This window comes from Oncorhynchus nerka, linkage group LG8 (assembly GCF_034236695.1).
Source record: "Oncorhynchus nerka isolate Pitt River linkage group LG8, Oner_Uvic_2.0, whole genome shotgun sequence".
NCBI classification, from domain to species: Eukaryota; Metazoa; Chordata; class Actinopteri; order Salmoniformes; family Salmonidae; genus Oncorhynchus; species Oncorhynchus nerka.
Genome location: NC_088403.1, coordinates 9003148 through 9019225, shown reverse-complemented (window position 1 = coordinate 9019225; position 16078 = coordinate 9003148). Strand labels below are relative to the sequence as shown.

The 16078-nt window shown below is 45.8% G+C and overlaps 1 protein-coding gene and 2 non-coding genes across 3 annotated transcripts; all 3 read right to left on the bottom strand.

Moving 5' to 3' along the window:
* Positions 1-1350: 1350 nt before the first annotated feature.
* cct2 (chaperonin containing TCP1, subunit 2 (beta)) lies at positions 1351-15633 on the bottom strand. Its single transcript, XM_065021303.1, is given in 14 exon segments — positions 1351-1728; positions 5419-5560; positions 5786-6117; positions 6544-6556; positions 6695-6918; positions 7646-7773; positions 8022-8122; positions 8885-9087; positions 10505-10617; positions 10892-10968; positions 11936-12047; positions 12751-12816; positions 14399-14473; positions 15550-15633. Coding segments are annotated over 14 exon segments (1620 nt in total). The 5' UTR covers positions 15553-15633; the 3' UTR covers positions 1351-1697.
* Positions 6426-6532, bottom strand: LOC135573054 (small nucleolar RNA SNORA47). Its single transcript, XR_010464622.1, has one exon. It is a non-coding gene; the product is annotated as a small nucleolar RNA SNORA47 (small nucleolar RNA).
* LOC115121345 (small nucleolar RNA SNORA47) lies at positions 8482-8623 on the bottom strand. The gene has a single exon (XR_003862308.2). It is a non-coding gene; the product is annotated as a small nucleolar RNA SNORA47 (small nucleolar RNA).
* Positions 15634-16078: the final 445 nt, after the last annotated feature.

Sequence of the window (16078 nt, the reverse complement as noted above, 5' to 3'; positions counted from 1 at the left end):
TGTTACGTTAAAAATAGTCCTATTCTTAACATTATAGTACATCTATATCCTTAATATGTTATAGTACATCTATATCCTTAATATGTTATAGTACATCTATATCCTTAATATGTTATAGTACATTTGGGCTTCCGGGTGGCGCAGCGGTCTAAGGCACTGCACCTCAGTGCTAGAGGTGAACACTACAGGCCCTGGTTGGAATCCAGGCTGTATCCCATCTGGCCGTGATTGGGAGTCCCAGCGGTCTAAGGCACTGCATCTCAGTGCTAGAGCAAGGAGGAAGCCACTGCTCCAAAACCGCCAGACTACGGTTTGCAACTGCACATGGAGACAAAGATCGTACTTTTTGGAGAAATGTCCTCTGGTCCGATGAAACAAAAATAGACCCGTTTGGCCATAATGACCATTATGTCTGGAGGAAAAATGGGGAGGCTTGCAAGCCGAAGAACACCACCCCAACCATGAAGCACGGGGGTGGAAGCATCATGTTGTGGGGGTGCTTTGCTGCAGGAGGGACTGGTGCACTTCACAACATAGATGGCATCATGAGGGAAAATTATGTGGCTATACTGAAGCAACATCTCAAGGCATCAGTCAGGAAGTTAAAGCTTGGTTGTAAATGGGTCTTCCAAATGGACAATGAGCCCAAGCATACTTCCAAAGTTGTGGCAAAATGGCTTAAGGACAACAAAGTCAAGGTATTGGAGAGGCCATCACGAAGCCCTGACCTCAATCCTATAGAACATTTGTGGGCAGAACTGAAAAAGCGTGTGCGAGCAAGGAGGCCTACAAACCTGACTTAGTTACACCAGCTGTCAAGAGGAATGGGCCAAAATTCACCCAACTTATTGTGGGAAGCTTGTGGAAGGCTACCCAAAACATTTGACCCAAGTTAAATTTAAAGGCAATGCTACCACACACTCAATTAGTATGTGAACTTCTGACCAACTGGGAATGAAATGAAAGAAATAAAAGCTGAAATAAATCATTCTCTCTACTATTATTCTGACATTTCACATTATTAAAATAAGGTAGTGATCCTAACTGATCTAAGACAGGGACTTTTTACTAGGATTAAATATCAGGAATTGTGAAAAACTGAGTTTAAATGTACTTGGCTAAGGTGTATGTAAACTTCCGACTTCAACTGTATATCCTTAAAAGTACACCAATACAATTAATATGTTATAGTCCATCTATATCCTTTATAGAAATGTTAAGTACATCTATACAATTAATATGTTATAGTCCATCTATATCCTTTATAGAAATGTTAAGTACATCTAGAAGTCTAAATACACATTTCAAACTAAGGTTCTCAGGGCATAAAACACTCCACAGACATGGATTCAGAGTGAGTTTTTATTTATTAGTATTTCAGTAAACAAACATGTCCATACAGCCATCTGCATGAGATATCAAGTGCGTTGACAGTCTGGCCTCTGCAGTGGTTCGTAACACAGTGTTACACCCCGACAGACTAAACGGAGCATTTAGACCAAAAGAGACTGAAGCTTTGATTTTGGGACCACGGTACAGAACACATCAGGATTTTTTTATTTCAAAGTGACGTATGGTACACAGCCTTGGACAGGAGTATCATAAATACAGGCCTTTCTGTTCCCCTTCCCCTACCAGCAACTCCTGTTCCCCTCTCTCCTCTTCCTCACCCCCCCCTCCTCTTCCTCCTGGTGGTATTAACAGGGGTGATGGTCTGGTACTCGCTTCCTACAAGGGGAAAGAGGGAGGAATCAGTAAAAAGGAGAATTACTACGTTTTACAGGAATGAAAACAACCTACTCACCATTTCAGAGCAGTAATCAAATGATCAACTTAAAAATGAGAACAACTGCACTTGCAAAACATGTTTTTTGACTGTCTACTGCAAAGCAGTTTGGGAAAACAAGGATTCTAGACTCTAGTCATGTGGTAGACTGCCATCTGTAGACCTGACCAATCAGAATGAACCAGGCATTGAGGATAGAAGCAGAATACAAGGAACATTCTGGTAGTGGAAGACACTGGACCTGTTATCCCTCCATAACAGACAGGAGAACAGGGAGACAGTGGAAGACACTGGACCTGTTATCCCTCCATAACAGACAGCAGAACAGGGAGACAGTGGAAGACACTGGACCTGTTATCCCTCCATAACAGACAGGAGAACAGAGAGACAGTGGAAGACACTGGACCTGTTATCCCTCCATAACAGACAGGAGAACAGGGAGACAGTGGAAGACACTGGACCTGTTATCCCTCCATAACAGACAGGAGAACAGGGAGACAGTGGAAGACACTGGACCTGTTATCCCTCCATAACAGACAGCAGAACAGGGAGACAGTGGAAGACACTGGACCTGTTATCCCTCCATAACAGACAGGAGAACAGGGAGACAGTGGAAGACACTGGACCTGTTATCCCTCCATAACAGACAGGAGAACAGGGAGACAGTGGAAGACACTGGACCTGTTATCCCTCCATAACAGACAGGAGAACAGGGAGACAGTGGAAGACACTGGACCTGTTATCCCTCCATAACAGACAGCAGAACAGGGAGACAGTGGACCTGTTATCCCTCCATAACAGACAGCAGAACAGGGAGACAGTGGACCTGTTATCCCTCCATAACAGACAGGAGAACAGGGAGACAGTGGACCTGTTATCCCTCCATAACAGACAGCAGAACAGGGAGACAGTGGACCTGTTATCCCTCCATAACAGACAGCAGAACAGGGAGACAGTGGACCTGTTATCCCTCCATAACAGACAGCAGAACAGGGAGACAGCGTTCATGCCAAGAATGGAGGTTTAACTCAGGCATTTGACTGCACCTACAGCAAGGATTTCTGGGATATCTGGAACAATAAAAGAGAGCTGCAGGGTGTGTGTGTGTGTCAGGTGTTGGTCCTCACCTGGGATATCTGGAACAATAAAAGAGAGCTGCAGGGTGTGTGTGTGTGTGTGTCAGGTGTTGGTCCTCACCTGGGATATCTGGAACAATAAAAGAGAGCTGCAGGGTGTGTGTGTGTGTGTCAGGTGTTGGTCCTCACCTGGGATATCTGGAACAATAAAAGAGAGCTGCAGGGTGTGTGTGTGTGTGTGTCAGGTGTTGGTCCTCACCTGGGATATCTGGAACAATAAAAGAGAGCTGCAGTGTGTGTGTGTGTGTGTGTCAGGTGTTGGTCCTCACCTGGGATATCTGGAACAATAAAAGAGAGCTGCAGGGTGTGTGTGTGTGTGTGTGTGTCAGGTGTTGGTCCTCACCTGGGCTATCTGGAACAATAAAAGAGAGCTGCAGGGTGTGTGTGTGTGTGTCAGGTGTTGGTCCTCACCTGGGATATCTGGAACAATAAAAGAGAGCTGCAGTGTGTGTGTGTGTGTCAGGTGTTGGTCCTCACCTGGGATATCTGGAACAATAAAAGAGAGCTGCAGTGTGTGTGTGTGTGTCAGGTGTTGGTCCTCACCTGGGATATCTGGAACAATAAAAGAGAGCTGCAGGGTGTGTGTGTGTGTGTCAGGTGTTGGTCCTCACCTGGGATATCTGGAACAATAAAAGAGAGCTGCAGGGTGTGTGTGTGTGTGTGTCAGGTGTTGGTCCTCACCTGGGATATCTGGAACAATAAAAGAGAGCTGCAGGGTGTGTGTGTGTGTGTGTGTCAGGTGTTGGTCCTCACCTGGGATATCTGGAACAATAAAAGAGAGCTGCAGGGTGTGTGTGTGTGTGTGTCAGGTGTTGGTCCTCACCTGGGATATCTGGAACAATAAAAGAGAGCTGCAGGGTGTGTGTGTGTGTGTGTCAGGTGTTGGTCCTCACCTGGGATATCTGGAACAATAAAAGAGAGCTGCAGGGTGTGTGTGTGTGTGTGTCAGGTGTTGGTCCTCACCTGGGATATCTGGAACAATAAAAGAGAGCTGCAGGGTGTGTGTGTGTGTGTGTGTCAGGTGTTGGTCCTCACCTGGGATATCTGGAACAATAAAAGAGAGCTGCAGGGTGTGTGTGTGTGTGTGTCAGGTGTTGGTCCTCACCTGGGATATCTGGAACAATAAAAGAGAGCTGCAGGGTGTGTGTGTGTGTGTCAGGTGTTGGTCCTCACCTGGGATATCTGGAACAATAAAAGAGAGCTGCAGGGTGTGTGTGTGTGTGTCAGGTGTTGGTCCTCACCTGGGATATCTGGAACAATAAAAGAGAGCTGCAGGGTGTGTGTGTGTGTGTGTCAGGTGTTGGTCCTCACCTGGGATATCTGGAACAATAAAAGAGAGCTGCAGGGTGTGTGTGTGTGTGTCAGGTGTTGGTCCTCACCTGGGATATCTGGAACAATAAAAGAGAGCTGCAGGGTGTGTGTGTGTGTGTCAGGTGTTGGTCCTCACCTGGGATATATGGAACAATAAAAGAGAGCTGCAGGGTGTGTGTGTGTGTGTCAGGTGTTGGTCCTCACCTGGGCTATCTGGAACAATAAAAGAGAGCTGCAGGGTGTGTGTGTGTGTGTCAGGTGTTGGTCCTCACCTGGGATATCTGGAACAATAAAAGAGAGCTGCAGGGTGTGTGTGTGTGTGTGTCAGGTGTTGGTCCTCACCTGGGATATCTGGAACAATAAAAGAGAGCTGCAGGGTGTGTGTGTGTGTGTCAGGTGTTGGTCCTCACCTGGGATATCTGGAACAATAAAAGAGAGCTGCAGGGTGTGTGTGTGTGTGTCAGGTGTTGGTCCTCACCTGGGATATCTGGAACAATAAAAGAGAGCTGCAGGGTGTGTGTGTGTGTGTGTCAGGTGTTGGTCCTCACCTGGGATATCTGGAACAATAAAAGAGAGCTGCAGGGTGTGTGTGTGTGTGTGTCCTCACCTGGGATATCAGGTGTTGGTCCTCACCTGGGATATCTGGAACAATAAAAGAGAGCTGCAGGGTGTGTGTGTGTGTGTGTCAGGTGTTGGTCCTCACCTGGGATATCTGGAACAATAAAAGAGAGCTGCAGGGTGTGTGTGTGTGTGTGTCAGGTGTTGGTCCTCACCTGGGATATCTGGAACAATAAAAGAGAGCTGCAGGGTGTGTGTGTGTGTGTGTCAGGTGTTGGTCCTCACCTGGGATATCTGGAACAATAAAAGAGAGCTGCAGGGTGTGTGTGTGTGTGTGTCAGGTGTTGGTCCTCACCTGGGATATCTGGAACAATAAAAGAGAGCTGCAGGGTGTGTGTGTGTGTGTGTCAGGTGTTGGTCCTCACCTGGGATATCTGGAACAATAAAAGAGAGCTGCAGGGTGTGTGTGTGTGTGTCAGGTGTTGGTCCTCACCTGGGATATCTGGAACAATAAAAGAGAGCTGCAGGGTGTGTGTGTGTGTGTCAGGTGTTGGTCCTCACCTGGGATATCTGGAACAATAAAAGAGAGCTGCAGGGTGTGTGTGTGTGTCAGGTGTTGGTCCTCACCTGGGCGCAGCCTTGATGATGTTGTCCACGCGGAGGATCATCTCGGCAGCCTCGGCAGCAGACAGCAGAACCTGCCTCTTGACCTGGAAGCTCTCCGTCACCCCCATCTCTGACATGTCACCGATGGTACCCTGGTTCATATCTGAGGGACCCGGGAAGACGGACGGACAGACAGAGACAGAGCCTAAGTGTGATGCATCAGATTCACATATTCAATCTGTTTTAATTCATCTGGCCCCGTTCAAATAAAATGACCACAAGAAAGAAAAAAAGAAAAAAGGTTCACAGGTCAAAGGAAGGAGAATGAGGCACATGCCAAAAGGCCGGTTTGAAACATCTAGGAGAGGTGTCCTGAGACGGTACTCACTCAGACCCATGGTGGTTTTCCCCTCCTGGTGAGCAGCTCTCAGCTGGGCCACCAGATCGGCACTGTCGTAGCCGGCGTTGTCTGCGATGATGGTGGGCAGCATCCTAAGAGCTTTGGCGAAGGACTCCATGGCCACAGCCTCTTTGCCCGGTGTCCTGAGAGCCAGGTCTGTCACCACCTTGGCCATCAGCATCTCAGAGCAGCCTGGAGGGACAGCAGAGTGGTGATTCTCACAGTAGGGGGGCTGTGTTGAACTTGCCTCTTTTTCCCGATGGGCAGTCCTGAGAGCCAGGTCTGTCACCACCTTGGCCATCAGGGCATCTCAGAGCAGCCTGGAGGGACAGCAGCACCACGGTGATTCTCACCTGGGAGAGGGAAAGATGGTCAGGACTTACAATCCAGGAAAACACGAGGATAAATCCCTGACCATGAACTTGTTAAAACGTTGGTATAACTTTCTAAGTCAGCCTGTTCAACACTCCCACAATCACAGTTCTGTATTTAATAAGAATATTTCATTCATTCAGATCTAGGATGTGTTATTTTAGTCTTCCCTTTATTGTTTTGAGCCAGGACACATATATATATCGTGGAGAGACCTCTCAGTCCACTAGTTTTGTGCCAGGATCTGGCTGTAATGAAGGTGTCATGAAGCCAGTTTGCTACGTCGACCTGATTTTCATTTAGGAGGTTATTAACCAGTAATAACAGCACATTGTGAAGCTGCTACACCTTCTCAATCCTCCCAGAGCCCCTACACACACGCCTCACCTGGGAGAGGCAAAGATGGTCAGGACTTACAATCCAGAGAAAATACGAGGATAAATCCCTGACCATCAAGCCGTTATCCTCCTATAAAACGTCAGAAGTATAACCCATTTCTAAGTCAGCCGTTGTATCAACACTGACCCATGGCCACTCCTGAGAAGTGGATCAGAGTGTCCTCGCCGATCATCACCTCCTCGATCAGCTTGCAGTGGCCCAACTTCACCAGCTCGGGGTGGTCGAAGGTGGACGTGATCTCTCCCCCCGTGACGAGAGCCAGGCGCTCCACCCCGGAGAAGTCCGCGTGTTCTATCGCCATGACGCCTGCCGCAGCAAACAGCTGCTCTGGGTAGTTGTAGATCAGCTGTCTGGTGATCAATCCTTATTGATTACTACATTACTCACAACGCTGGAAAAACCCTTGATGAATAGGTGAACTTGAACTTAGTGTGTGTACTTAGTACGTGCGTGTGTGGGGTGTGTGTGTGTGTGTATGTACTTAGTACGTGCGTTGGGGTGTGTGCGTGTATGTACTTAGTGTGTGTGTGTGTTTGTGGTGTGTGTGTGTACGTATGTACTTAGTATGTGTGGTGTGTGTGTCTGTGTGTACTTAGTATGTGCGTGTGTGGTGGTGTGTGTGTGTGTCTGTGTGTACTTAGTATGTGCGTGTGTGGTGGTGTGTGTGTGTGTATGTACTTAGTACGTGCGTTGGGGTGTGTGCGTGTATGTACTTAGTGTGTGTGTGTGTGGTGTGTTTGTGGTGTGTGTGTGTGTACGTATGTACTTAGTATGTGTGGTGTGTGTGTCTGTGTGTACTTAGTATGTGCGTGTGTGGTGGTGTGTGTGTGTGTGTGTACTTAGTATGTGCGTGTGTGGTGGTGTGTGTGTGGTGGGTGTGTGTGTCTGTGTGTACTTAGTATGTGTGTGTGTGTGTGTAGAGTGTGTGTGTGTAGAGTGTGTGTGTGGTGGGTGTGTGTGTGGTGGGTGTGTGTCTGTGTGTACTTAGTATGTGCGTGTGTGGTGGTGTGTGTGTGGTGGGTGTGTGTGTGTGTGTAGAGTGTGTGTGTGTGTGGTGGTGTGTGTCTGTGTGTGTACCTGTTGATGAAGCAGTTGATCCCGTGCTTGAGGATCCGTTCCACCTTCTCCTTCATCTTCTCTTTCTCAGCCATCTCTATCTCCGCCACCTTGGCCGTGGAGTCCACACGCACCCTGGAGCCGAAGATCTGACAAGACCATACAGCTGGTTGGTTACGAACGGAAAGGGGGATTTTCACAACACTTCTTAAGAGGCTAATAGGAGATAGTAGGGAAGAATATCAGGGACGCATTTAAATCTGATTCACTCAGCTGGAATTTAAAAACAAAAACATGTTCCTTGTTGTTTTTCCAAAGAGGAAAATTGGAACAGGAGTTTACGGTTTACTTCCTGAATTGATGGTCTGTAACCCTGAGAGCATATAAAAGGTAAAACCTTGATCTTATCGGTGTCCATGCCCGTGTTGGAGATGAGGATGTTGACGTTCTCCAGCCTCTTGGGCTGGTTCACACCAATCTTCTTGTCCAGCAGAAAGCCTACCGAGACAACCAACACATGTAGCTACATTAAAACACAACACAGAGTAGATGTTAGAACAATCTGTCCTCTTAACTAAGAGTGGTTTATTATAATTAAATGTTCACTCACACACACACACACATATATATATATATATATATATATATATATATATATATATACACTGCTCAAAAAAATAAAGGGAACACTTAAACACCACAATGTAACTCCAAGTCAATCACACTTCTGTATTTAATAAGAATATTTCATTCATTCAGATCTAGGATGTGTTATTTTAGTGTTCCCTTTATTTTTTTTGAGCAGTAATATATATATATATATATATATTACACACACACACACACACACACTACACTAGTTTTGTGCACAGACGCAACATTGGCTGTAATGAAGATGTCATGAAGCCAGTTTGCTACGTCGACCTGATTTTCATTTAGGAGGTTATTAACCAGTAATAACAGCACAGTGTGAAGCTGCTACACCTTCTCAATCCTCCCAGAGCCCCTACACACACACACACACAGCTCTGGGTCAGACTAGAGCTCTTTAGACCTCTTCATTAGGTCACACCGTAGCAAAGGTTTAGCAAAGTGAACCTCCCCCGACTACATTTCTTATTGGTCATCTTCAGGTAATCCCTCCCAGTTTCAGTCAGTTCTACTTCCGTTTGGTACCCGAATGAATATGACCCAGATGAGACCAACTGCCGTTTTCTGTCAGAGACAGAGAATATGCATCAGCCTCCCCAGTGGTCTCACCTTCGTCCAGGTAGGAGTCGATAAGGCTGCCTCCGAGCTTCTTGATGACGTGGATGGCCTCCAGGTTACCGGAGCTCTTCAGCCGGAGCACAGCCTCCACAGCCAGCTTGGCAAAGTGGTCCTTGTGGTGGGTCAGCAGCTTGGACGACAGGGTGGTGCGGGAGATGTTCAGGAGGTCCTCCTGGAACTTCACCTGGTCGTTACTGAGGGGGTGAATAAACAGGAGGAGAGGGGGTGAATAAACAGGAGGAGAGGGGGTGAATAAACAGGAGGAGAGGGGTGAATAAACAGGAGGAGAGGGAAGAATAAACAGGAGGAGAGGGAAGAATAAACAGGAGGAGAGGGAAGAATAAACAGGAGGGGAGGGGTGAATAAACAGGAGGGGAGGGGTGAATAAACAGGAGGAGAGGGGGAGAATAAACAGGAGGAGAGGGGGAGAATAAACAGGAGGAGAGGGGGTGAATAAACAGGAGGAGAGGGGGTGAATAAACAGGAGGAGAGGGGGTGAATAAACAGGAGGAGAGGGGGTGAATAAACAGGAGGAGGGGGGGAGAATAAACAGGAGGAGAGGGGGAGAATAAACAGGAGGAGAGGGGGAGAATAAACAGGAGGAGAGGGGGAGAATAAACAGGAGGGGAGGGGGTGAATAAACAGGAGGGGAGGGGGTGAATAAACAGGAGGGGAGGGGGTGAATAAACAGGAGGAGAGGGGGAGAATAAACAGGAGGAGAGGGGAGAATAAACAGGAGGAGAGGGGTGAATAAACAGGAGGAGAGGGGAGAATAAACAGGAGAGGAGAGGGGGTGAATAAACAGGAGGAGAGGGGAGAATAAACAGGAGGGGAGAAGAATAAACAGACAGGAGGGGTGAATAAACAGACAGGAGGGGTGAATAAACAGGAGGGGAGGGGGTGAATAAACAGGAGGGGAGGGGGTGAATAAACAGGAGGGGAGGGGGTGAATAAACAGGAGGGGAGGGGTGAATAAACAGGAGGGGAGGGGGTGAATAAACAGGAGGGGAGGGGTGAATAAACAGGAGGAGAGGGGGTGAATAAACAGGAGGAGAGGGGGAGAATAAACAGGAGGAGAGGGGGAGAATAAACAGGAGGAGAGGGGGAGAATAAACAGGAGGAGAGGGGGAGAATAAACAGGAGGAGAGGGGGAGAATAAACAGGAGGAGAGGGGGAGAATAAACAGGAGGAGAGGGGGAGAATAAACAGGAGGAGAGGGGAGAATAAACAGGAGGAGAGGGGGAGAATAAACAGGAGGAGAGGGAGAATAAACAGGAGGAGAGGGGAGAATAAACAGGAGGAGAGGGAGAATAAACAGGAGGAGAGGGGAGAATAAACAGGAGGAGAGGGGAGAATAAACAGGAGGAGAGGGGAGAATAAACAGGAGGAGAGGGGAGAATAAACAGGAGGAGAGGGGAGAATAAACAGGAGGGGGGTAGGATGGTATTTTTCACAGCTTAGCAATGTGTGTAGTCTTTCTTTATGCTTTTGGATGGGTGATTACTCATCTATGTAAGAGCGTATAACATCTCATGACATTAGCAGAGTTGTGTGATAGACACCTCGTAGTTAAACCTGACATCTAGAAATGCTTCATCATTGAAGGCCTACCCATGATCCACAGCAGCCTCCTTCAGAGCCTGGCGGGCTGCCTGGGTGGCCTTCCTCCAGCCAGAGATTATGATCTGAGGGTGGATCTTCTTGGCGATGAGGAGCTCAGCTTCCTAAAAGACAAGACACCAGGGTTGTATTCATTTGGGTACACCGTAGAAAAAAAACACTTTGCAACGGAAAAAAAACAAAAAAACAAGCATTTGTTATTGGATCGTTGATAACTTTAGGAAGTATTACCAAGACAACGCACTACAGCTGGTGTTGATAATGGTTTTACTCCCAGGAGTTAATCTCTTCACAACAGACTGCGATGTGAAATACAGTATTAGCTAGATGTGCTGAAGAGGGTGATTAAGGGTTGTTAAGTAAATCATCCACTCTTACCCTGAGCAGTTCAGCAGCCAATACTGTGACAGAGGTGGTGCCGTCTCCAACCTCATCATCCTGGGTCTTGGACATGTCTGGAAGACAGAAGGACTATCGGATCAGAGAGGACAACAACAGTGTCCAGAAAGACATCATAGCAGAGGGCCACTGCCTTGGGGAGCAGCATTACACCGTGTGAAGGCCTTTCATATTTCCCTACAACTATAGTTAAACTGGTGAACACAACACTCACCAACCAGAGAAATACACAACGCAGAGGACGAAAAGTCAGAGTAATAATGATCAATGGAAGTAGTGTTTTTATGTAATAGGGGATTAACGATCAATGGAAGTAGTATTTTTATGTAATAGGGGATTAACGATCAATGGAAGTAGTATTTTTATGTAATAGGGGATTAACAATCAATGGAAATAGTGTTTTTTATGTAATAGGGGATTAACGATCAATGGAAATAGTGTTTTTATGTAATAGGGGATTAACGATCAATGGAAATAGTGTTTTTTATGTAATAGGGGATTAACGATCAATGGAAATAGTGTTTTTTATATAATAGGGGATTAACGATCAATGGAAATAGTGTTTTATATAATAGGGGATTAATGATCAATGGGTCAGAGACAGGGGAGGAATTTCAGTCCGGGACTCATAGCTACATGGCAAGTTCTCATTGGTCCAAATTGTTTATACATTGAACCTGAAATAGGATACTTGTTATTTAGCCATGGGCCCAGTTTCATTTCAGGGAATTATAATTCCTCAACCACAGGCTAGGGCTGGGTTATAAAGTACATCCTGTCCCCTTGTTCTGTGGAGAGAATCACAGGAGAGAATCACTGAGGACAGGGGAGAATCACAGGAGAGAATCCTCTTAGAGAATCACTGAGGACAGGAGAGAATCCTCTTAGAGAATCACTGAGGACAGGGGAGAATGAACAATTCCTCTTTGAATAAATCCTATTCTCCTCCCCCTGATTTGCTTTGGGGTCCGTGTTATTGAAGAGTAACATCAACTGCTAACACCGGTGAACATCAAAACTCACCAACCAACACTTTGGCAGCGGGGTTGTCCACTCCGATGGCTTTGAGGATGGTGGCCCCATCATTGGTGACTGTAACAGTTCCCTCCCTGCCACCTCCGATAAGGATCTTGTCCTGAAAGGTTGTTATTTATTTATATATATATTTTATTTAACCAGGTAGCCCAGTTGAGAACAAGTTCTCATTTACAACTGCGACCTCGCCAAGATAAAGCAACGCAGTGCGACAAAACAACACAGAGTTACACATAACATACAGTCAATAACACAATGGAAACATCTATGTACAGCGTGTGCAAATGTAGTAAGATTTGGGAGGTAAGGCAATAAATGGGCCATAATACAAAATACAATTTAGCATTAACACTGGAGTGATAGATGTGCAGATGATGATGTGCAAGTAAAGATACTGGGGTGGAAAAGAGCAAAAATAAATAAATAACAATTTGGGGATGGGGTAGTTGGGTGGGCTATTTATAGATGGGCTGCGTTCAGGTACAGTGATCGGTAAGCTGCTCTGACAGCTGATGCTTAAAGTTGGTGAGGGAGATATAAGTCTCCAGCTTGATGACTTTTGCAATTCGTTCCAGTCATTGGCAGCAGAGAACTGGAAGGAAAGGCGGCCAAAGGGAGTGTAGGCTTTGGGGACGGACAGTCAATGTGAGTTTGAGCCATGCAAACTATACCTTTGTTCTAGTTGAGTTTATCAAGTCATGCTATGCACTTAGGGATTGTTTTTTTTTGTTTGTATAATTAATTGGGAATTTGGTATTAATAATTAATTGATGTCAATGACAGACTTGCTGAGTGATGCATACCATTCCTTTTGGTCCCAAGGTACTCTTCACCAGATCTCCAATGGCGATTGCACCGATGAAGGACGACTGGAGGAAACCCAAAACATTAGTGTAGCACGATATACCGGTAATATCACAGTACCAAAACATTTTATGATACCAACATTTTAGAATACTTGAATAGCGTAGTACCATTTCATATGATACTACCACATTTTAGAATACTTGAGAAATGTGGTAGTATCATATGAAACGGTACTACGGGCACCTGTAATGTTAATAAAGTCAGTTTTGTATTTTATTTTTAAACAGCCACTAGTCTCTTGTATGGGCAGGTTCAATAATGTCCACTTGACTTTCATGCACATATCAGGTGTGGGAGCTGCATCCTCTTCCAGCCATCACTCACCTGTGCGTGTTAAGCGGTTGAGAGAACGAGGTGCGTGTTAAGCGGTTGAGAGAACGAGGTGCGTGTTAAGCGGTTGAGAGAACGAGGTGCGTGTTAAGCGGTTGAGAGAACGAGGTGCGTGTTAAGCGGTTGAGAGAACGAGGTGCGTGTTAAGCGGTTGAGAGAACGAGGTGCGTGTTAAGCGGTTGAGAGAACGAGTGCGTGTTAAGCGGTTGAGAGAACGAGGTGCGTGTTAAGCGGTTGAGAGAACGAGGTGCGTGTTAAGCGGTTGAGAGAACGAGGTGCGTGTTAAGCGGTTGAGAGAACGAGGTGCGTGTTAAGCGGTTGAGAGAACGAGGTGCGTGTTAAGCGGTTGAGAGAACGAGGTGCGTGTTAAGCGGTTGAGAGAACGAGGTGCGTGTTAAGCGGTTGAGAGAACGAGGTGCGTGTTAAGCGGTTGAGAGAACGAGGTGCGTGTTAAGCGGTTGAGAGAACGAGGTGCGTGTTAAGCGGTTGAGAGAACGAGGTGCGTGTTAGCGGTTGAGAGAACGAGGTGCGTGTTAGCGGTTGAGAGAACGAGGTGCGTGTTAGCGGTTGAGAGAACGAGGTGCGTGTTAGCGGTTGAGAGAACGAGGTGCGTGTTAGCGGTTGAGAGAACGAGGTGCGTGTTAGCGGTTGAGAGAACGAGGTGCGTGTTAGCGGTTGAGAGAACGAGGTGCGTGTTAGCGGTTGAGAGAACGAGGTGCGTGTTAGCGGTTGAAAGAATGATGTGCGTGTTAGCGGTTGAAAGAACGATGTGCATGTGTGTGTTTCTAAGAGAGAGGTTTCAGGCGGTGTTTTCTCCGTACTGCTACGATGACGTCCAGATCATTATGCATGTATATTCCTTCCTCCCATTCCTCCAATCAGATCACAGATCGGCCTTTGCCAATATGAGCAAATCAGACGTTCTATGCCGTATTCTATTATACAGTGTGAAGTTAAATTCTATGTGTTGTTCTGAGTAGAGGTGTGAATATCAGTGACATATTTTTGTGTGTAGCACATGGGAACAAGAGTCGGGGGGGAAGGGACGAACAGGACATTAGGTCACTGAAATGTTTCCCCTGTGGTATCGCGATACTTGGCCTGGTACCGTAAGTAAAATGTTGGTATCGTGACAACATTACAAAACATTGTTATAAATGAATGGTACAGTAGAAAAGCAACTATTAATGTAGAATAATATAAAGGGAGATAATATACTAACGTAACATAAACATCACAGAGCACTCAACTCACCAGACGGGCGGTCTCAGCTTTCTCCTCGTCGGCTCCTTGTCTGAAGATGTTCACTGGGGCCATGGATAGGGACGCCTGCAAGACAGGTTAGGATCTCAGACAACGCAATCTTCCCAGAGTCACACACCCCTCAGACAATGCATCTTCCCAGGGTCACACACCCGACGCAAGGCAAACTGGTGAATGCTTGTGTAAAAAGTTACATCTTTTGACAATCTCTATGATAATATATTAATTAGGTTAAAGAAATATCCATAATCATGGTAGTGTCAAGATGACGAACATGTGTAAGAAGCCAAGGGCTGCTGAAATAATTTGACAGTTGATGTGAATGATGCATTGAAATGTCTAGACTCATGCTTGCTTACATGTGTCAAATCAACAACAGAAATAGCAACTTTGTGCCTTTATTATCAAACTCAAAACTGTACATCGCCGACCATACATGGTCATAGGTGGACTTGTATGTATGAACAGCAGACGGTTGGTAGCATGGCGCTGTAACAAGGACCAGTGGATGACTCCACCCACTGCTCCTAAGAAACCGCTAGAAGCTTTGTGGCCCAAACTAACTGCGTTTTGGCAAACGTTATAGCTAGCCATGTAGCCTTCCTAGTTGTCTCATTGTGCAAGAACATGAAAACTTTGAAATTTGTCGTGTCATGCTACTGTTAGATGGCCAAGCCCAACAATTAGTTAGCTAACTACAAATCTAGGGATACTGACGGGAGACAATGTAACTTAGCTCGTTAGCTCAACCCCTTAGCAAGTTGTAATAAATAAAATAAAAATAATAATTACGTTGCTTCTACTGCTACGTTCATTCAAAGTTTATCTGGTTTCAGGTGAAAATGAATTGTTTCTACATCAGGTTTGATTTTTCTGTTGATCACATAATGCCATCCACATAAAATTACCACATGACGCTATTAGCTAACCGGCTACCTTAGCATGCTAGCTAACTAGTTGGCTGCGTCCAGGACCCATGTGCTTCCTCGGTCAATGTTACACCCGTCAGAAATAAACAAAACCCATATTTATGCAAGATACTGAAAGTTTAAGATAATGTTGTTTTTACTCAGTGTAGTTAACGATTACAATAATGTCGTTGAAATAAAATGTTTATAAACGGAACAAAGAGGTTCGCTTACCATGATTTCTGTGAGTTGATAGCAGACGCCTTGCACGCACCGGGAAGGAACAAATAGGAGTGACGCAGCGACGTAAGGACACGCCAGAGCAAAGATGCATTCGATTTTGTGGCCCCGGGGGGCAGCGATTGGCGACTTTTGGTACAATATCTCTCCTCTCTACTGATCCGGCATTTAGGATGAGCTAAATCAAATCGACCTAATTTAGAGAATATTTTGCAGATTGTGCGAATTCACTGCACACCCCTCTCTTCTCTTCAAACCAATGCAGAATAAATCATTTTAAATACTATTTTTTATACAGTAATCTACTATACTCAGGGTATGAGTAATAAGAATTGATCTTCAATATACCAATGATAAGAGAACATTTTGACAAAATAAGCATAAACCTCATGTTTATACATAATGTACACAGTTACATGTACCCCAAACAAAACACCACTGTCATTCAAACAATTTGGCAATGTTTTTAATAGAAAATGTGATAACTAGGATTAATGTCCCCAGATGTGACGTTTTCTGCTTT